The sequence below is a fragment of the Cinclus cinclus genome, chromosome 3 (assembly GCF_963662255.1).
Source record: "Cinclus cinclus chromosome 3, bCinCin1.1, whole genome shotgun sequence".
Classification (NCBI taxonomy): domain Eukaryota; kingdom Metazoa; phylum Chordata; class Aves; order Passeriformes; family Cinclidae; genus Cinclus; species Cinclus cinclus.
The window spans coordinates 97132475-97153882 of record NC_085048.1 but is presented as its reverse complement, the minus strand read 5'-3'; the positions used below and the strand labels follow the sequence as shown (position 1 = coordinate 97153882).

At 40.1% G+C, this 21408-nt stretch overlaps 1 protein-coding gene across 1 annotated transcript in view; it reads right to left on the bottom strand.

The window, feature by feature from the left end:
• Positions 1 to 21408, bottom strand: part of ALK (ALK receptor tyrosine kinase) — a 306940-nt gene that overhangs the window by 69848 nt on the left and 215684 nt on the right. Inside the window, exon 6 of the mRNA XM_062490501.1 lies at positions 7227 to 7358. Coding sequence (XP_062346485.1) covers positions 7227 to 7358 — 132 coding nt within the window. The remainder of the gene's footprint in view (positions 1 to 7226; positions 7359 to 21408) is intronic.

Sequence of the window (21408 nt, the reverse complement as noted above, 5' to 3'; positions counted from 1 at the left end):
GTCCTTTTATGTGGAATCACATGCGTGCCTGACCATGGGGAGGGAGGAGCCGGGGGAAACAACCTCCAGACTGTGACTAAGTGACTCCCCACATACTTAGACAAACCCGAGTGAGAGGGTAACATCTCACTACACATCAGGGATATCCTGAATTCCTGGGCTCTCAACTCAGCAGGTATCAGCTTGCTCAATGTTACATCTTGGAGATGACTTTCCTAAGCACTGCTTCTGCAACCCCAGAGGGAAATCTTGCAGAGGGATAAATTCCCTACAAGATTCCCTCCCTTACAGTCCAGGTTTCTACTTAGCCCAGCTCAGCAACATGATCTCTTCTCTCTGTGAGCACTGATGTAGCCTCAGGTAAAGCACTGAATCCTTTTGTGCCTTGGTTTTTTCACCTGTGAGTCTCTTCCATGAGATGAATGGCTTTAAAGAAGATAGTTTATTTTATTCCATACTTTCAGGTTTTGAAGCCTGCTCATTCTGTCACTGGCTTAGGATTTCAGTTTCCAGCTCCAAACAATAGACCTCTGTTAGCATATTGCCTTGAAATTTGCCAGTTTTAAAGCAATAAGTCATCTCATTCAAAGCAGAAGGTAATCTCATGCCTTCCATTTACTTCTTTACCTACAACTACAAGTTCCTCTTACAAAGGGTGCAAAGGATTGTTCCTTTTGCTCCAAGAAAGGAGAATGATATATGAACTCTGTTTAAAATTGCAAGATAAAAGTGAAATTTCATGTGCATACACATATCCAGGATTTTTTCTTTTTACTTTTAGCTGCTTGATAAAATCAGAATAAAAACTACTTACAAGCAGTAGGATAGACCACAAACTTCTAAAGCAAGAGAGTCTTCTGGTCAAGTGATAGCAGTAATTTCATTAGCTCCTCTATGAGAAGAGGAGGCTCTTGAACATATAATTCGTTGTGATTATTAATTTATTTCCCCCCTGAAATTATGCATCTATAAAGTGGCTGTCAGACAATGAGGCACCAGTATTCAAGCTCCAGATCATTCAAAATGTTTAAGCACCAGCAGATCCCCCTGGTTGAGATTTTAGACCAGTAAAATACCTGCTCACAGGGCCCCATTTTTGACTAACACCACTCAAAAGGCAATTGACTGTCATTGGCACAAGCATGTGTCCCTTGGTGTACTCAGAGAAAACAACTATGGAGTACCACAACTGCAGCATCTAGACCAAAAACATTTGATTTTCTGGGACCCTGAATCACAACTCACTTGTCAGAGGAAAGTGAAACAAATCCTCTATCTGTAGCTTTTTAGTAGGGCTAGTTTTGGACCTGAAACCTGACATCGAGGCAAGAGCCACATTTTAGTAGTATTTTGTGCAAGCATCTAAACCTGTCATGAAAAAATCAAAACCTCTACTGAAGTTAGGGCTTTTTCAAGTTTTTCCTTTTAAAAGCCTCTAAATTCATTCAGTCTGGTCTTTAAATGTGAAGCTGTTAAGCAGAGAGTTACTTCCCTGTGTTTCCCCCCTTCTGCAGAACTTGATTATATTTCATTGCACAGCCTGAGGCTGGGATACAAAGAAAATGACAAATTATAATGTGCCCTGAATTCCCACTGAAACAGCTTGGCTCAGTATCCAACGGAATTCATGTCATGGCCATTTGCTCTCTAGGATGTAAACAAGTCAGAGCAGCAGGAGGAGTCATCTAAGTAGAAATCCCTGCCTGAAGGCCAGAAAAAGTTCACTGTCGATGAACAAGTAAGGGCATAAATAAGAAGCTATTACTCTCACAGAATATTTCATTCCCTTTTCCAAAATTAATGTTTTATGAGTTTTCAGATGTCTCACATCCTGGATGCTTTTTCTTTGCCACTCTTTCTTACTTTGAATGTGTACAGCACCTGTGATTCCATGTGCTGGTACTTAACAGAGACCTCTCTGGCTACCACTTCTCTCCAACTTGTGCTTCTCCATTTCATGTGTTTGTGACTGAAATTCACATTAGCACAGACATTGCACTGATGAGGGGAAGCTGGTCTGACTTTATTGGAAAATCAAGGAAATGAGGGGGCAGGGGTTACTTCTACTGAAGCCTGCCATTTTGGATATTAATACCAGTGACAGACCCCTCAGAAGAGTTAAGTCTTAGTAAGATTAAGATACAACTTGTGGATTCAAGACAGGGAGCAGAGTACTCCAGTGAAACTGAAACACTCTGAGAAGGAGTCTCTCCTTTTATGTGGGTGAGGAAGTAGGGAAAAGGTGTCGGATGTTAAACTTATTCTTAAGCAAATACTTTCAAGCCTTCAGAATTAAATGCCTTTCAAGAAAAATTTAAGTAAGTTATTTTTCTTCAACTCAGATTTTTCATCCATTAATAGAAAGAGAATCAGTAACTGATACAAGTTATGAAGCAGATGGAGTCATCTCTTGCTCTAAAACTAGGTGTAAGTCAACCAGATACTACAGTTTAAACTTTTGGGTGAAATTCCAAACTGGTATTATAAAGAACAAAGGCATTAAGTCTACTCTGTATGTACGGACCTTTACCAAGTTTGGGAGGAAATCTCAGAAGCCAAACAGATCAGCTACTCAGTTTAAAGATTCACATGAATTTTAAACATGAGCTTGTTTCAATGATTGCTTCTATGCTAGCAAAGTTGGTCAGCCAACTTCAAGCAGAAATGAAGCATAAAAAGAGAAAATACTTTTCAACAGTCAGCAGAGCTATCCTTTAATGGCAGCTGGCTTGGCTGAGCTCAAAACTGCCAGAGGTTAGAATTTGTTTCTATAAGTACAGCTTCTGATAAAGAAAGAAGCAGAAGGATTAGTGCATACAAGACAGGAACCTTAAGAGCATAGCAAGGCACGGCAACAGGTTGCTACTGCATCATTTTGCTTTCAGGAAGACTCTTCAGGGCTGTATCTGGAAAAAAACAAATCCCATGTTTTCTTCACACATTTTTGCCTGGAAAGCAAACTGGCCCCTATAGAACTGATTATCAATGCTTCTTTGGTCAGTCATACATGTTATTAGAAAACCAAACTTTATAGGTTCCTATCCTAGCTGTCATCTGCTCTTTTGACTGATGTGTGCATGCAGTCCTCCAACCACATAGCACAGTCTGAGTCCCTCCTTTCAGGAATCAGACATTTGTCTTCCTTATCTCACCTGCTAAGGTGTTTATCATCCTTAAATATTCAATGAAGCAGAGTGAAAATTACCCTATAACCCAGTGATTATGATATTTATTTGAAAGATAAAGAGGACATTACTTCCTGTTCCAGCTAAAAGTCATAAAATGTTCAAGTGCAACCTCAGGAGAGACTTGGGTAACCATTGGCTTCTGAACTAGACCAGAACTCCAGACCACAAGCTTGGAAACTCTCTATGGAAATAGAAAATAGGGGTTCAAATTCTCAGACAAACCAGTCCTGGGTTAATTGTATTGAATCCTGTAAATTCTGGGTCTCTAGATAATAAATGTACTACTGGTACCTCCATTATTTAAAATGTTACAGTTTTAAAAATATATCCATTACTTACCTAACATGCTTGGACTGATTAACCAATATTTTCCAAGGATGATGATTTTTTTGGTGTGAATTTGTCACAGAAAGTAAAATAGTTTTGGACTAGCCAGAATTATATGGATCCCTTTTAAGTAAAGTTTTAACTTTTGCTTTAACTCACTTGCTGCCCTACAATGAAAGATTACTAAACCAAAATCTCAGATATTGCTAACTAAAAAGAGAAGTAAAAAACTGCTAAAACAAATTCACCCTTTCTGTAAAACAGAGCCCTGCCCATCTGTGTTAGTAGATAATTTGAGTTTTCATGTCTATCTTGTACCACACAAAGTATATTACATGTGATTACTACAATAAGAGAAAGTATGTTGGGGTTCTTTGCAGTAAGATTTATCCATACATTAAGTGATTTGGCAAACTATTTATATAGAATTTGTTGCTTGGCATTAATAGATAAATTTGCTGAAGCCTAAGGAATAAGCTGTGAACTTTCATGAGATACGCTGAACTTTCCCCTCTGTCAAATAAGAGAAGACCCCAGAGCTGGTTCAAGACAGAAGATAAGGAATTCATTAACAGAAGCTGTAACCTTAGAAATAAGAAACATCCTACCTAGAGGCAAGCAAGGGACACAATGAAGAATGGGAAGAACTCTCAGAGCTTCATATGGGAGACAACTGGTCCAAACAGCCACATGAAGGCTGGGGAATTCAGATTGTTTGAGTATAATCAACCAGGACTTTGTTGAAGGTGCCTCTTTGGAGGCAGCCAGCTCCAGCTATTACACCATTTTAAAAAACATATTTTTATAGAGGAGTCATCTTTCAATTTATGAATTCAGCAGAAAACCAGAGACAAAGCCTGCCATGGCAGCTGGCACGTGCAGTTTGTGTATCTGGAAAGACATGAATTTACTAGCAGAGACACACTACCAGTGCTATCTGAAATATTAATGTGTGTCTGCAATGAATGTTCTGCAAAGTAATTTCTAGCTTGGCACTTCCATCAGGCTGGTGAATCTGTATGTCTGATCCCGAGTCAACACACACACGCAGTTCGGCACCTCATCCCACATCTGCCTCTTTGAAGCTGTCATGTACTCCTGCAAGGATATCTGATTGTGACTCAAACAGCAACACTTTTTTCTCTAGGGGTCATCTCTCTCTGATTTTACAATCTCTACACAGACTAATTGGTTGCAAAGCAGAACAAGCACCATGATGTTTCCTTGGCCATTAAATTGCTGTTAGCAAACAGCAGGCTGTAGAGAGATCCTTTTCAGCTAAAACAGGAACAAAAATCAAATTTTTAGGAAAAAAATTTAAAATCATAATAAAACCAATCAGTAACTGTAAAGCTAAAAGACTGTGAAAGGCAAAAAACTCCAGCACCTCCTTGAAGCTCAAAGATAGAAGCCTTTGATAATGGCATTTTTAAAACCTCTTGCCTCAGTTTTGAGCATAGCTCATCTTTTGCTGACAGCTCTTTTGTCTAAGCAGAACCATTTGGGAAACCCTTTTCTCTCCTTGATAAATCTGAATCACTTTTTACCACACTTGCAAAAAGCTGATGAAAATATCCATGTTGCTCAGGAGTAAAATGACAACTAAAATGCTGAAAGATGACATATGTTTTGTGTTAGGCTGCCATGCAGATATATCTGACACCTCAAACATTAGATCACTTCTCTGTTTTGTCTAAGAAACCTTATGCCAACAATATTCAGCACCGTAAAGAAGCAAAAGCAGAAGGATGAGCCATAGAACTGAGCAGGCTTGTAGGTGGGTAAGCAGGCATATCCACAGCCTGGGCTCTTGCTCAGGCAAGCCATGCTTTTTTGTGCCTTGAGTGGGAGATAGTGTTTTTGGATCTTTTGGCTGGAAGTAAGGACTCTCATTTCCAGTATCTATGGGTGAATGCAAGCCATGTGATCTCCTCAATCTGGGAGGGATGCTCTGCTAAACAGCTGGCTAAATATTTTCCGCTTTTTACATTTTCACATCGATATTCTCAGTACACTCCTCTGCCAATCCAGCTGCAAGTGCCATATTGTCTCGTGGAAACAGCTATAGATGAGTGGAGGGAGAAAAGACAACCAAACCAAGCACTGTGGATAACATATGCCAGGGAGGCATTGGCTGCTTTTCCACTGGGCTCACCATAGGGTGGCAGCAAGGGGCAAAAGCAGAGCCACCCTCCTGATCTGTGAATATGAACAAACCCACCACAGGTGCACCCATTGTCTGAAAATAACAGGCAAGCATGCTCCTCTAGGCCTGCTCCATTCCACGGGGGTATTTAGTTTGCATCCATGATTGGTACAAATCCACCTTGTGACCTCCGTTCTTCCCCCTGGTATAGACAGGATTACCCCTACAAGGAAGAGCCATTTAAGGCACACGGGCACCAAAGTGTGTCTGAACATACAGTTGAGGGTAAATGATGTTTCTCTACTTCCAGTGAAATGAAAATGCATTCAACCCTTTTTTAATTATAGAGCAGAACACTACAGAAACACCATTATGAGGTTTTAGAGTTCTATTTTAAAGCTCTTAGATGGAAATAAGGTTTCAATATTACTAATATGAAGCATTACTGGTTCTAAGAAGCTGCAAGTCCACAGTGCTGACACTGTTCCTGTGAATTTAATGTCTACTGAGTGTGTCATTAAAGAATATAATTTCAAATTGTAACAATGTCTAAAATGATGGAGAAGCATGTAATTTCAAGCTTTTAACTAGTTTCCTAGATGTTCCCAGGTCAAACCACTGTTCTCCACACCAATAAAGTCTGTAACTTTATTTCTTTATTAGCAGAAAAGAAGTGAAATCTGCTGTATATCATTCATGTTAAGTTCTTGCTAGAAACAGCAAACATGCTTTTTACATACCAAATCAACACCTTTCGATTGTAACAGCCCACAGGCTAGATCAGCTCTGGCACAAACACTTTGAATAATGAACTCTCAATATTAATTTTTCTTGATATATTTGCCCTGTTGACAACCATACAGCTGACAACCCACCACTCCTAACTGTTTGTAGGTTGGCAGATGGGAGGATGCTGGAGGTAGAATGTACAGAGGTATAGAAAAAGTGATAAGACACCTTCAAGATAGTTAAAGGAAGGTCCTAATGTGTCTCAGTTCCACAGCACATTTTAGAAAGTACTCAGGCACAGCAAGTTCTGAGAAAACTCAGGCTGCTATCTATCTTCTGCTGCATGTTATTGGACTACTGACTCCCGAAGAGATGGTAGAAAACCAGAGGAATTACAAAGACACAGGAGTTGGTCAAAGGCAAGCTACTCTCTCTACTCATTTTTCATCTTAGAAGTTTTCTCCTTCCTCTCCCCCTCTGCCACATGCTGCACTACATTTTGATTAAAGTTTCTAACCAACTACACATTTCATAATTCTTTAAGACATCTAGCTATTCAGGCTGTATTTCCTTTGCATTTTTGATCAGGACACTGGAAGTGATGAAGCACCAAGAGCATGTTAAGAAGCTGCTGCAGAGCTGATGTAGGCGAGCCCAGAAATATCAAACAGTGCACTCCAGGCAGACGCCCAGGGAAATGGTATCTGCTATAGGGGATACAGGTCTTTTGATAGCACCAAATGAATCTGTTAGTGCTGAAGTCTAAGACATTGAAGTTCAAACCAATCAATGCTTCTGGAAAAAGATGGTACAATCTGGGGTTAGGATTTACTCACTGCACATATCTCCCTCATCTTCTCCCTCAGCGCAGTCCTGGATGAAGTCACATGCCTGCCCCAGTCTGATCACTGTTCCATTCCAGCAGCTGAAGGAACCCTCCAGAGCCATTTTTGAGAGAGAAGCAGATCCTAGAGAAAAAAAAAACAAACAACAACACAACAAAAACATTTCAGATAACCAGATTGCCTTCCTTTCAACCAACAGGTCATAGAATCCTGCATAACACTGAAGGGATGAACACTTTGCAAAATCTCAATTCAATACTTGCTTGATAATTTTTTTGACCTATTTAATCTTGTCAAATGTCCACCTAATAGAGAATTACAGTTCCCCAGGCCTTTCTGGTGCTATAATATGGAAGGCAGCTTTGACCTCTGGAGGGCTTAAATCCTGCAGCCTGCTCTGGTACTTTTCAAGAACAACACAATACACATGAAGATTTTTAATTGTGTGTGAATTTACTGTTGCACTGACAGTCCTGAAGGCTGATATCCTCTCTGTTTAGCTCAGGAGTAACATGGCTACAGGATTTAGAAAGAGCACAAGCTTTTTTCATGCTCTCCTGCATTACATTTGTTTTGGGTGTATTGTGTTATATTCTCTGCAGGAGAGAAAACAGTTTAATCTTTTCTTGTAATTTTCTTTCTCTTCTATGCCTACTCCTACTCCTGTATCCTGCACTCCTTTGAGTCAGGGAGCCCAAAGCAGACTACATCTACCAAGAGACAGAAGTCAACAGTTCATTTTACCTGTGCTAAGCAGCAAAAGACATCCAGCAATGTGCAAAGGAGACATCTCTTATGAAATGAGGTCACCAAACATTACAATTAGAGGTCAGTATCATCCACTCAGAAATAATCCTGAGTAATTTTCCCCAAGAGCCATCCTTTTCAGGAGGCACTTGATTCCCTTGACAGCAGAGAAGTCAGATATCAAGTAGCCTGATAGGTGTAACTTTCCTTACTGTAGGAATTATCTCATTCCAAGTCCCTTGTGATGTTATTTAGGACAAGGCCTTTTTTTTATTTATTTTTTTTTAAAGAGGCTCATGCTCTAGATCAGACACCTGAAGGAGGCAGGAATTAGTTCATCCTGAACTCAGTGAGTATGGAGGAGTCTGAGCTTAAGAAATGCCAGAGTTCCTTCCACAAAAACCTGAGTGTGGGTGCAGTTCACTGACACCTTCCTGAATCTGCCAAGACATGCTTCCAGTCACTGCTGGAAGACAAGCCTGGAAGAACAAAGATCTATGCTGTGAATACCCCATTGCAGCAATAACTGCCCTGTTTCATATTAACTGGGTAAATGCTCAGATTAAACCAAAGCCTCTGGGCAGAGAGAGCCACTGTTGGCCTAATTCATCCATGCTCAATAAACGTTGCAGCTACATTGTGTTCTCTGGTACTACAGGGAGTTGGAAATCACTGGTGATTCAATTAGATGTGCACTTGATATTTTTATTTATATTGCCTGCCAAAACTAAAAATTAATGAAGCATGTAGGAAAACAACCACTCTTCCAGCTTATTTTATGGTGCAAATCATTCCGGTGTAGGGGGAATACATGCCACTCTTTATTCATAAATGACAATGGATCCTGAAAAGGGTGCTCTGTGTTATTGTGAGGTCAATTTTTTTCCCTTCCTTAGAGCAATTCTGGCTTGCCACTTACAAACTGGACAACACCCTTGTATTCCAGTCCAGGTCAAGGTATGACTACAGAGGAGAAGCTTTGAAGGAAAAATAGACCAAGTAACTTGGAAATGGCTGCTGACAATTTCTGTGGGCTCCTTGGTGAGGGTTTATGGCAGTGAGATGGTATCTCCCTTGGCTTTGCTGAACTTCTTACAAAAAATGCACCCTCAGAGACACGGCTGAGAGCCTTCCCTATGTGAGGTGCAAAGCTCTTCACATGCCACAAGCCAGACACTTGGATCTCAGGTCAGTGTGCAAATGGTCACTACAAAGCTGTAAGAAGGGACTCTGGTAACTCAATAGATGATCCCTTCTCCTAGGGGCATGCAATGAGCCTGAATAGCACCCAGTTGTTGGAAGTACCACCTGAAGAAAAGTTAGGAGACATGTCCCAGAGCACTTCCATGATTTAGCAACATCATGACACTCTTAAGTTCTTAAGATCCTTAAGTTCTACTGAAATTCAGAATTACTCTTGTCTCTCTGAATTACCCCACAGATGGTTTTGAACCCAATGTTTAGTACCAGCTTTCATATCCCACTCAGCTTATCTGCAATCTTTTCAGCAATGTCCATATTTTACTTCAGCATCTGCTGAAGTAAAGCTTCAGAAGCTGCTGTGAGATACACAGAGATTCAGAGGAATGGTTATTGTAGGCAATGGTGTTGTTCTGTTTACTCAATTAATTATAACTTTCTAAAGGCACTCACTTTTCCAAGCACACAACTGCATTAACACTAATTATAATGGAACCAAGGCATCCAAGAGAACTGACTTGTCTTCCCAGGTGTTTTTTGTTGCAGTCTAGGGGCACAAATCTCCTGAAGCCAACTGACTGTAGTATTTGAAATATGTCAATTGCAACTGGGAATCGGGCAATTCCAGGAGCTATTCCTCCAAAACAAAGCAGCAGATTTGCATGCTCATTCATCTCTGGGGAGACGGGGTCTGTATTAGCTCAGATTTGCATTAGACCAATATATATGTGCTCCTTGTATAGGTTAGAGAACACAAATAGCAAAGCCTGGGGAATGGCTGGGCTCTGTTAACAGTGCATGATTTATTCCCATCTTGTTTGCTTGCTTACTGTGAGCACAAAGGCAAAATGAATTGGAGAAAGGAGATGATTAACTAGTAAAACAAATAGATAACAAAAAAAAGCCCAAATACAAATAGTCCTTTTAATGGACCACTTAATGCAGATGTTTGCATCCGAGCTCAAGGAAACTCAAATTTTAATTAAAATACTTTGCAAGAAAAACAGACATTTGATCTTTTCAGTTCCCAGACCCAATTACTCTTGGCAAAGTGAACCAGAATGACCTGGATTGCTGAGTGAAGTGGCCTCAAGTCACACACAGAAGATGTGTTAGGAAAGGAAAATGAACGGTATCAAATAAGTATCAGAGTAAAATTTGTGGGCGACATCCTTTATATTTACAGCAGTGTTTATGTAGCCAGTGGCATCCATAAATTACAGCAGTAATTAAGCTGTACCATGGCTGGCTTGGAGGCTTATAAATCATTATTTAAACAGCAGCATTAAATAAATGGCATTTCAGGCTCTAAATTGAAAGTAGAAACAACTCCTTGGAAAACAAGTGCTTACTTTGTACTGCACAGGTCCTGCTTCTCAACACAGGTCAGCCCTGGCAGTGTTCAAATCCAGTACCAGACCCAGGACACAAATGACAGCCTGGGATCTTTACTGCCCATGCTTTTGGACTTGGTTTCCATATATCAGGATGGAAAGTGGAAAATCATGTGGCTTAGCTTATGCAGGATCAACAACTTACTGCTTGCACTATGGGACCCAATGGGATGTATTTCAATTCTTAACAGATTTTCTCTGACTTGGTTTTCCTCTTCTCTCCTTCCCTGTCCCTTGACCAGCAGAGAAATCACGATGTGCTGGCAAGTGAGTCTGTCTCTGAGGAAGATCACTGCAAAATGGGAAACTTTACCTTCCTGCCACCATACTTGGCCAGGTGGGATGAAAGAAATTCTTACAGGCATCCACAAAAATATGTCTTATCTGGCAAACTGGCTATGCTGATAATTATCACGCAGGGTTTAATGAAGCCGAACATAGTTATACCTTCACATACTACATCCAACCTCTCAGACCATAATTTTTAATTCTACCAAAAGCTTTTGGGACAAACAGTTGGGTGAAGCCTCCTGCTGAGCACACATTAAAACAGAAGATATTAATAGGACAGTACTTTGCTACTGTTTAAAGATTTTCTCATTTGTCCTCTGCAAAAATTCCAATGACCTGGGATAAATGAACAGCCTTGTCACATTTTACCAGCAAGCAGCTTCTCTCTGGGCTATCCTTGAGGAGCCCTGCCTGTTCTACAGAGTTGAGTTTATTTCAGCAGTTCTCAAGGCAAGACCCTATAAGCTCACAATGTGAAAAATTTCCATTTTAAATTGCATATCTGTAGCAAAAAAACCTACCCATGGAAGTCCACCATGTTTATCTAACCATATGCATTACCTCTCAAAACAGAGAACATTTCCTACTGTTTGATTACATGTCTTAAAAATGTTTCACGATGGGCTAGTGCTGCAGCTTAATATGCCTCCACTAAATGTCACTAAAAATCTGGGATTGTACAACCTTGTTGATGATGTGTGTCTGTCACAAGCATTTATCATTAACTTCTCCATTACACCTGGCCCTCCTTTGGTTTGAGTTCAAAGCTTTAACTCGGATATTTATAAAAACATTACTTGGGTGATTGAAAGGTTGTGTGAAAACAGAAAAGCTGCTGTCTTGCTATAAGTGGACAGTGAGAATTTGGGGGAGTTTCTGATTATTGATTTTTCCAATGACTTGCCATTTCTGATGGTTACACATTTCCTCACTCTTTATCTTCAGTCCTCCAGCAATACAGACATTCAAAGGCTGCTGGCTTGCTTTGTGCTGAGGATAGCCATATTCCAGGACAAAGTAAATTTGCTATTGACACAAGTCACTAATACATGCTTTCACCATTACAGAAGTTGGAAGGTATGAAATAAAGGAGGAAAGAAATTGAGAGAAGTGAAAGATAAGTTCATGTTTGAGGGGAGCGAAGCCATCACTGGCAAATGGCCTCTGAACTCCATGTGATACAGGGCAGATCACATAAATCAGAACATTCACAGCAAGCTACACTGCTCTCATTTTCCAGCCACCCACCCCAGGACACCTGCAAGGAACCCATGTAATTGCAGCTGCAAATGAGACAAGTGAGAGAAATACTTGGAAAACACACTGTCCTCAAAAATGTTTTCAAAAAAAAAAAAAAACCCAAGAAAAAAAGAAAAAACAAAAAGGCTGGATTCCATGTTTCTTACACTAGGCAGTCAGAATTGGTGAACTTTCTGACTTTAATATTTGTAACAGCATTGTTACTGTTACTGTCATTGCCTAGGGATGCACTTGTAGGAATAAGTGTTCTCTTTTTTATTGGACTGCCTGCTACAGGCAGAAAAAACAGCCTGTGTTTGAAAATGCCTAAAAGCTCACCCATTTCTCCAGTTACATAAACTGTCTTTAATCTTCTTACTTCACTTCCTAAACACAAATGGGAATAAACTAATCACAAGAACTCTGTGATGTTAATTTCATAAAAATGTGTAAGGAGCTGAGATGCTACGATAACAGGCAAGAAAAAACCTGTAAGGAAATTATTTACTCTGTCTTCACAGTGCAGCTTGAATAATTTACAGTATAAAATGAACACACCTTTGATGAAGGCAGGACGTAGGGCAGCAAATAATTTCCCTTTGAGAGAGCATCCTGTGCCCTGGACACTAAGGGTGCAGCATTCCCACAGCAAGCTACTACAAGGGAAAACTTGCTCATTACAGCAATGTAGAGACAGAATTTTCATCTCAAAGACAATGTCAACATTTCAAAATATATCTAACCAGGAAATAAAAAATACCCGAAGTTCTCATGGAACAAAAGATTCAAATCAATTCTAGGTTAGAAAACTGACTTTAGAGATTTCAACACACAAGTAATATTGTAATAAATCCCAGAAATTTGAAAACACTTGAATTAAAAATAAAATGTTGGACGGAAAACTCAAGAGGAAACTTACTGGTTTGGAACACACTCATGCCAATAATTCATCCAGCTCAGTTCTAATGTGCTTTCCCTCTCTGCTGCTTCAAAATAGGGATGCTGTGTTTAATATACAAATTTTAAACATCTGCTCCTTCAGCATTGCCAGCAGGATTGCTTACACAGAAGAGAGCTCTCAGCACACCTGAGGAGCTGGCACTTGCTCACTGCCACATTTCAGTAGCAAGAACTCTCTCCAGACTTGTGCAGCATTCAGATCATCCAGGCCCTCTCTGTTCTCTCAGAAATGTTTTTGACCATGTCTAGTTGCTTTTCCTACCTTTGACTGAATGAATCTCCAGCACTTGTGTTGGTGTGATGTATCTTCCCTAAATCTGAAGAGAAAAATAGCTTCCATAAAAAATTATAATGAAATAAGAATGTGGAAAGTGAAAGTTAGATGGATTTCACACTTTCTCAATTTTCATTTTGGAAAGTTCACTGAGGGTCTTCATAATTCCTGACACAACACAAAAATCTTTGAGTGCAGTAAATGACATAATGATGTTTTCCCCTATTAATCTTGCACAAAATCTAGCTGCTTCTTTTGTTTGTTTGTTGTTTTATTTTTTTTTTTCGCTAGGGCTCATGGTAAAATGTTTATTTTTCTGGTGATTTGTTACCAGTCAATAAGCAGCTCCAACTGCACATCCAAAAATTAACAGTAAAAAAGTAAACAGCAGCAGTGAATTTTATAAGGAAAGAACGATTTTCCATCATACAGCGATACCTACATATTCTGTGGCAGCTATTAAATTGAAAAGGGCCAAAAGACACAGAGAATACTTACTGTAGGAAATACTGTGAATACATGTTCATTGGACCTTTTATAAATTTCATCTACACAGTAGAACTTTAAGGCTTTCATCCATAAATATTCTGACTTAGAATAATCCAGTAGGATGGAGTAATTTTGTTAAAATCCCAAATCTCATTTCTTTGGTTGCTTTTCATTGCCCTCGTTTCAATACCAGGCTGCATTTGCTGTTCATTTCCCTTTTCTCTCAGATACAATTGCATCTTTCTAGGTACCACTGCATCTATCTTTGTGAGACCAAAAAAATACCAACAAAAAACCCTCTCCCCTAGGTTTCATGTTTCTCCTAAAACAAGTGAATACTATACATTTGTAGCATTAAGCAACTGTTAAAAGAATGAAATCAAAAATTCCCCACAAAAACAAAGCTGAAAAGCCCTTTTCTGTGACTTCCAGTGAATTTTTCAAAATTCATACCTTGTAGAGGGAAAATAAAAAAGGTTCAACTTCTATTATTAACTCTGCTATTCACATCAGATTTTTCTGGGTCTGAATGGGTTTGGAGAACAGCTTTTATCAGGGAGCAATTTTTTCCATGGGAAACACCAGCAGACTGATTGCTGGCTCACTGAAAGATGGATGCTGCTTGCCACATGTGGCAGGCACTGACAAAATCCTGAGGTGGTTAAGATCTCTAAGCTTATTTACAGACAACAGGAACAGATTTATCACAGGTCCTACCTCAGCATCAGACACGGAACTGAATGTGAAATAAAACAAGGCTGCTGAAGAAAAGACACAAAAATTGTGTTTCCAAACCTCATGTGTGCCTCTTGGGGAAACTGTAAGAGCTGATTAGATAGGAAATACATGCAATTTTCCACCTTTTGCTTCTTAGGAGGCTTAGTTCAAATCCATTTTCAATTATTAAAGTAAGTGTTATCTTTGCCTCTTCCAGTTCTGCAGCTCCAAGCACAACCAATACTGCCACTATACAGAGTAGATGTTTTTCAATTCTTGGTTGTTCAAAACAGCACAGCAAGAAAACCACAAACATCAATAACATTTTAAAGATGAGGAAACTGAGGTACTTGTCAACCAATTTCAATCATGTAAATGAGCCTGTAAATTGCCCAAACCAGACAATCTCTCTGACTCCTGCTGCTTCCTGTACCAGTTGGACTGAAGATGCCCAGATTCAAGGAAAAAGAAGAGACTGGAGAATATTTTCATGGCTCATCAAGAGCTAATTCCACACAGGTCAGACATAACCTCTCTCTCAACCCTGCAACAGCAGCATCTCAGCAAGTTCTCTTTTAGCACTGCCAATCCAGTTAACAAGAGAGGTATATTCATCTGCCTGGTCATGAAAAGCACAAATGAGACTTAACTGTAGTCAAACAGCATTTTAGATAGGAATGAGATTTTTCATTACTTAAATGCAATTCTCTTTCTGTAACTGTTTTAAGCAGTCTCTCTGCTTTAGCTGTCAGCAGTATTAAGGGTTTTGGCCTTACTACAGGTGGGTTGCTGGGGGTGGTGGGTGGAATATGACAAATCAGCACAGCCCTGAGCATGCACACGTGGTCCCTCTCAGCAGAGTGCAGGGACTCATCCTCATCCCATAGCCAGTCCTTACTGTGCAGTGCAGTGGCCCCACAGTGGAAGAGCAATTGTTGTTCAGGTAGAAGCAGAAGCCTGTTTGAGGAAGTAAATTTCCTGTTGTGCCCCTTTCCACTGTGCCAACTTCTGCAGTTGTGTGAAGGCAACAAGTTGCCATCAGGCAGCCGATTCCCAGTTTGTTTGAAAAGTGAGCAACAATACCTCAAACCCACAGACAGTGAGCAAAATGAACTTGCACATGAATGCTTGCTGTGAGGGAGAGCAGTAGCTACACACAACAGATTTGCCACTGGGAGGGATTACATGTACATGGATGCTTCCAGTTTTCAGTGCTGGGGAACCAAAAGGAAACTCTCAGTGTCACCCTATCTCCACACACTGCTGAACACCAGGAAGTTATGGATGCAGTGACTCATGGGTGACTCTTCCAGCTGGATGCACCAACAACTTCCAACATCTCAGTGCTCAGAAGCCAGTCCAGAGGGATGGAGGGCCAGCACAGTTCTGTGTGCTTGTGTTCCAGGCTGTGCTTCAAGGCCTTGCTACGCTTGAATGACGTTATCCTAGGAGCAAAGCTGCTGAAGGTCAATGGCCCACAGCATTCAAAAAACCCTGGAGAAGGACTCCTTCCTGGAGTCCACATCTCTCTGCCCAAGGACTTCTATTAATGATTGAGCATGCACACACAAAACTTATGAAAATTTGGAATGCGTATTGAAAAAAATAGATGCCAGTGAATAACAAAGTGATTAGCTCTGTGTAAGCCAAGGTACGTACTGAAGTTATCAGGGAAAAATGGAAGAAGGGATAATGTTACAGTTCCACTATTACCACTCTGGTTTCAGGCAGACTCTATTGTGGCATGCTGAAAGACTCTTTGATTAATGCTTTCCATGTGAGATCACTTTCCCAAAGTATATGGACATGCAGAGAGAGTTGGCCAGTATCAGTACAGAGAATAACCACGCCCTGAGGCTGAGGTGCATGTGAGCTGCCAGCCACAGTAGAACGGTTAGACTAATGTTGGAATAGTTAAATAATATTAAAATGGCTTTTGAACTTATTCTAAATACAGTGATAGGAATTTTAGCAAACAGTTGCTACGAGTAAAGACAGATCAAGGAGACAAACCATGTCTTCTCCCTCTCTCTCTGACTCTAGGTTTTCTCTAAGACCTTTACCCATCCATGAATAGATTGTGCAATCAACTCTCAGGAGATTTTATACAATTACTCAGAATGAGCAATTCTCTTAGCAGTTCTCATCTTCAAATTTAGCACCATAAAGAGTATGTCTACTTAAAATACCCCTTTATATCCTCTTTGTCAATAAGTTTTCAGTTCAGTGCAAGCTCCCCTTCAAGATTTTCCCAGCTCATTTTCTCCACATTTTGCTAACATACTCAGTTGGCCATTAATTAATCACTTAATTACTATCAGCAGTAGTATTAAATTCTCACAAACTTGCTACTTTTGTTACTATGTAAAATGCTCCTCCCAGCTGGGTAGGTTTCGCAAAGCATAACACCTTGTTGACATTGGATAAATCTATTTATAAAATGCAAATGTACCTTTTCCTGGCAGGCAAATCCTTTATAACTGCTCAACGATTCATTATAGGAAATAAAGAATTAGGAAGACACACAACTCTTAATCAAGTGCTAGCAAACATAAACATTTTGATAAAAAACAAGTGATAAAAAGATAGTATGAAATGGTAGCCCCACTGCAAAGTAAATGGGGTTTGTCTGGTCTTGTGGCAGGCAGGGATAGCAGAATACCCTCGAATAACCAGCCATAAATGCACAATATTCCAAATGACTGGCAATCAAAAAATATTTATGTGTACAAGGAACCAATAAAAGAGAAATACAAGCCAATTTACCAGCTACAGGGAGGGATGAAATTATGTATAAGCTCCACCAAACATCTACTGGATCATGGTGCAGTTTCAAAGAAGGTATTGGCAAAACCCACCACCAGTTTAGGAGAGGGTTACAGTAAGCAAGCTGTACTGGACAGGACTCACTTGACAGTACAAAGTGCACAAACACACTGAATAAGAAAAAGGAAGAGCCACCAAACTGTCTTTCGGCCATAAACTAGACTAGGGGACACCTAGAAGCAACATTACACATGTTTACATTTGATCTTGAAGTATCAATTTGAAAGACCAAGAAATCATTGACATTAATTTTTGTACACATTTCATGAGGAATTCTCTTTGTCAGTGGCTGTCTGGACAAGGGCAGCCATCTTAGAGGACAGACACTCTTCCTGTTTCTTACTCTGCCCCATTGGTCACTGTATTTGTACTTCCATTCACCTTAAGCTGCTCATGGTCCTCTCTGTGCTATAGCAAAATTATACTGAGTGCAAAGGCTTTATATGCCCAGTATATATTTTTTACAAAGAGAATAGTTAAAGTACCTGACTTCCAGGTCTCCCAGGGCTTTAACTTAATGGGATGTGGATGCAGTTCACCAGCCATAAAGAATGTCACTGGCTTACATCACCGCAGTATCTCAAAGCCAGGAAGGCAACCCATAGGACACAGAGAATCTTCCTATAGAAAATTTACTGAAATATCAGCAACAAAATCAACTGCCCTACTCCTTACTCCAGGAAAAATTCCTTGCCTCCTTTTCCAGGATCTCTTGAGAGACAGCAGTAGGACTCTTAAGCAGCTGCAGTTACAGCAAAGGCTCTCAGTCTCAACTTCACTTGGACCATGCCCTTCCTTCCCATCCCACAGGTCATTACTGCTGCTTTTTAGTGAGCAGTATAATTTTAAACAGTCTGTCAATGAAGTATCACAAAGATGATAAAAGTGCCTTGCCCTAGCATCTAATGTGGATAAAATCAATGATCCAAGGTCCCCTGGGTGGTGACAGAGAGTCAGAAAGCTCAGATGCCTCTGGGCCCACGGCAGCAGCTGCATCCTCTGCTCAGGAGAGCAGTAGGGCAGCTAAGGGAACTGAGACCTGGCAAAGACAGGGTGCCAAATCCAAGTTATTGGTCATCCAGGGTATTCTTGGAAATAAAAAGCCTGGTATCTTTTCCCCAGTATTCAATGGAACAAAGAAAGAATTAAATAATCAAGGACTGAGCACAAAATAGCCCAAACACAGCAGCCAAGCATCATTTCTTGGGGTCCTTCAAACCAGACTCCATCTGTGTGAGCAGAGGGGTCTTGCACTGCTAGCAAATCACCTCCAGAAATGCTGCCTATCAAATCAGGAATCTGATGGTCAGGATCTCCAAAATGGTTCTTTCTGCTGTGACCTTGGATAAGTATCTTATTGCTCTGACAGAAAAAAAAAACCCTAAAAATAACATTTTGTGGGGAATATATGGCCTTGCTACTTTTTAGAATAGTGTAATTTTTTTCACAGAAAAAAGAAATCTCATTTTTAAGAGCTATCTAAAATGAAAATATCCCCTGTAGAGGAAAATGTTTGCTCAGCAGTACTTCAAAAGACTTTATTTGACCTGAAATAAAACATTGGTTAGCTTCAGGAAACTTGCTATTGTTCAAAATTTTTTTTTTCAGTTCATATACTTAATGCTTTCTTTATGCCTTTTAACATATTTTCCAATTAAAAAAAACTACTAAAGTCCAGGGAAAAGGTGTGAAAATTTGGTTTCTCCCATTAATTTTTTGTTTTGTTTTGTCAAAACATATATTAAGTTTGCACTTTGAATACCTTTGTCCCACCAGGTTGCTTTTTTAACAAGCTAGAATAAAAATGAACATGCTACTTGCCCTGTGCAACACCACAGAAGCTCTCAAGTGGAAGGCAATACTGAGTGTGTCACCAAATGCTAATCACAAGCACAGAGGGTGACAGAGTCATTGTGTGAGATATGACCCTCACTTTTAGAATTTCAAAGGTTTATTAAACCTTAACAAGAATACAACAAAAGACTGAGAAATGAGAAAGAGCAGTGCTGGGAGCACGGGAATAAACTACCCTGTGCTCACCCACAAAACGGGTGCTCTGACTTTTATGCCCCTAGGCCCCTCCAAAGTCTTGTTAGTTAACTTCTTCTCTGCTGTCCTTTGGTGGAGACCACTTTCTCACACCTTGACTGAAGGTCAGGTGTAGAACCAAGCTGGCCCTCCCCAAATGCCCCAACCACCCCAGCTATCGCATGACAACAATACAAGGGGGATGGGAAGAGGACTAGGGGAGGATTTACAATAACATATACATCCACAAAACCTATCCTAACACACACAATATCCATCCTTTAATTGTGAGAGCCAATCATCACAGTACTCATCTATAACAACTGCCACAAGCTAATGCAGCATCTGTCTAAGAAAGCTCTGAGTCATTTCAGCTCCATCCTGTGCCCTGAAATCTCACTCAGAGCACCAAAGAGACAACCTTTTACCATGTTAGCACTGACAGGGCTGACGACATTCTCTCCATTTGGCACACATCAAATCATGCAAATATTAGCAAAACTCAGGTCTATCTGAGGGGACCTCAGATGTGGAAAGTAGCAAAAAAACCTGCCAGGAGGCCTGCACAGTCTCATGTGGGCACTGTAGAGTTATTATACTGCTATTTCCATCTCAGTAAGAAGCAGCACGGAAAACAGTTAAAGTAAACTCAACATTAAAAATTTCACTGACAATTAAGATGACAGATTAAACTGATCTACATGCAATCTGCAAACTGATCTGGCATTCACTGATTAATGCAGTAAATTAGATACTAACATCTCTCATGCAATGTTATAAATCACTACCTTCATTCAGCAATGCATATTTGGTGTCAAACAATTTCTGATGCTGGCTAAGTTATTAAATTTTCTGTAGATGAAGCACTGAATATCTGTTAGAGTTTTAGGATTATGAAAAGGCACTTTCAATTTCTGATCAAAGTTAGTTGATACTATTAGAACTGCTCTGATTTCCAAAATTCAAATGGAAATTGTTTTTCATTGTAGTGGAAAAGAGCAGAAGAAACCTAAACAGCACCAAGCCTGGACCCAAACATCTTTTAAGTGGACACCCATATTTGAAGGTAGAAACATGCTTTACAAACATAATTTATTTCTCAAAAATGGTGCTTTCATGACACACCCTTCTCTGAGTCTTACAGATACGTGTAAAAATATGTAAAAAATTCAGAGCTCCTTCTTAAAGAAATTGCAGCAGGAAATGCCCCAGAAGGGCTCTGAGATCTGAGTATGTGGCCCAATTACTATAAACAAGGCAGAGTCTGTTACTTATGCTTTTCTTTGGATGTTGCTCACTGTGAGTCAACAGACCCCAAGTACTTTCAACTACACTGTCCCAAATTCACAAGGTGAGGGTATCCCCCTCCACAAATTCCTGGCAGTGCAAGGCTCCAGCCTTAGCAACAACACTTCAGCTCAGAGCTGTCAGCACTAATGAGTTAATGCAGTCCGTGGTGAGATTGTGGAGTTTTTTTAGTTGTGGTACAGGTAAGTCCCTCAGGTTACAGGTAGGCATCCTTCCCCAGCTGCATTGGCAGGAGAGGTTATTGCCTCCATCTGTTCAGCACTGCTCTCCCTCCTGATCCGCTGATCAAGCAGCATGTGCAAGTACTCCCTAATTTATTTCAGGCAAAGTCAGACAGGTGACACCAGTACAACAATTCTTACCTACTCAAGGATTTTATGTGACCCTCTCTCATCTCCAAGTGACAGCTGCTCTCTGGGCTGCGTTGAAGCATCTCCCAGACTCATGTGACCTGCTGAAAGGCTGTTCTCTAGTCCTTTTTAAAAACCATCATTCTAATATGTGAAATAATTCTGATACATGACAATTTTCTTACTAGCTCATGCAAAGAACTTTGTGGAAGAGAAGTATTTTTAAAAGAGGGCATACTGTGGAACATCAGGCTGCTAACTCCCATCACCTTTGCAGCTTTGGGAAAACTCAAACACAGCTTGGTCTTTATCTAGATATTCAGATCAAGTCTGCTTCTAATCCAAAGGGA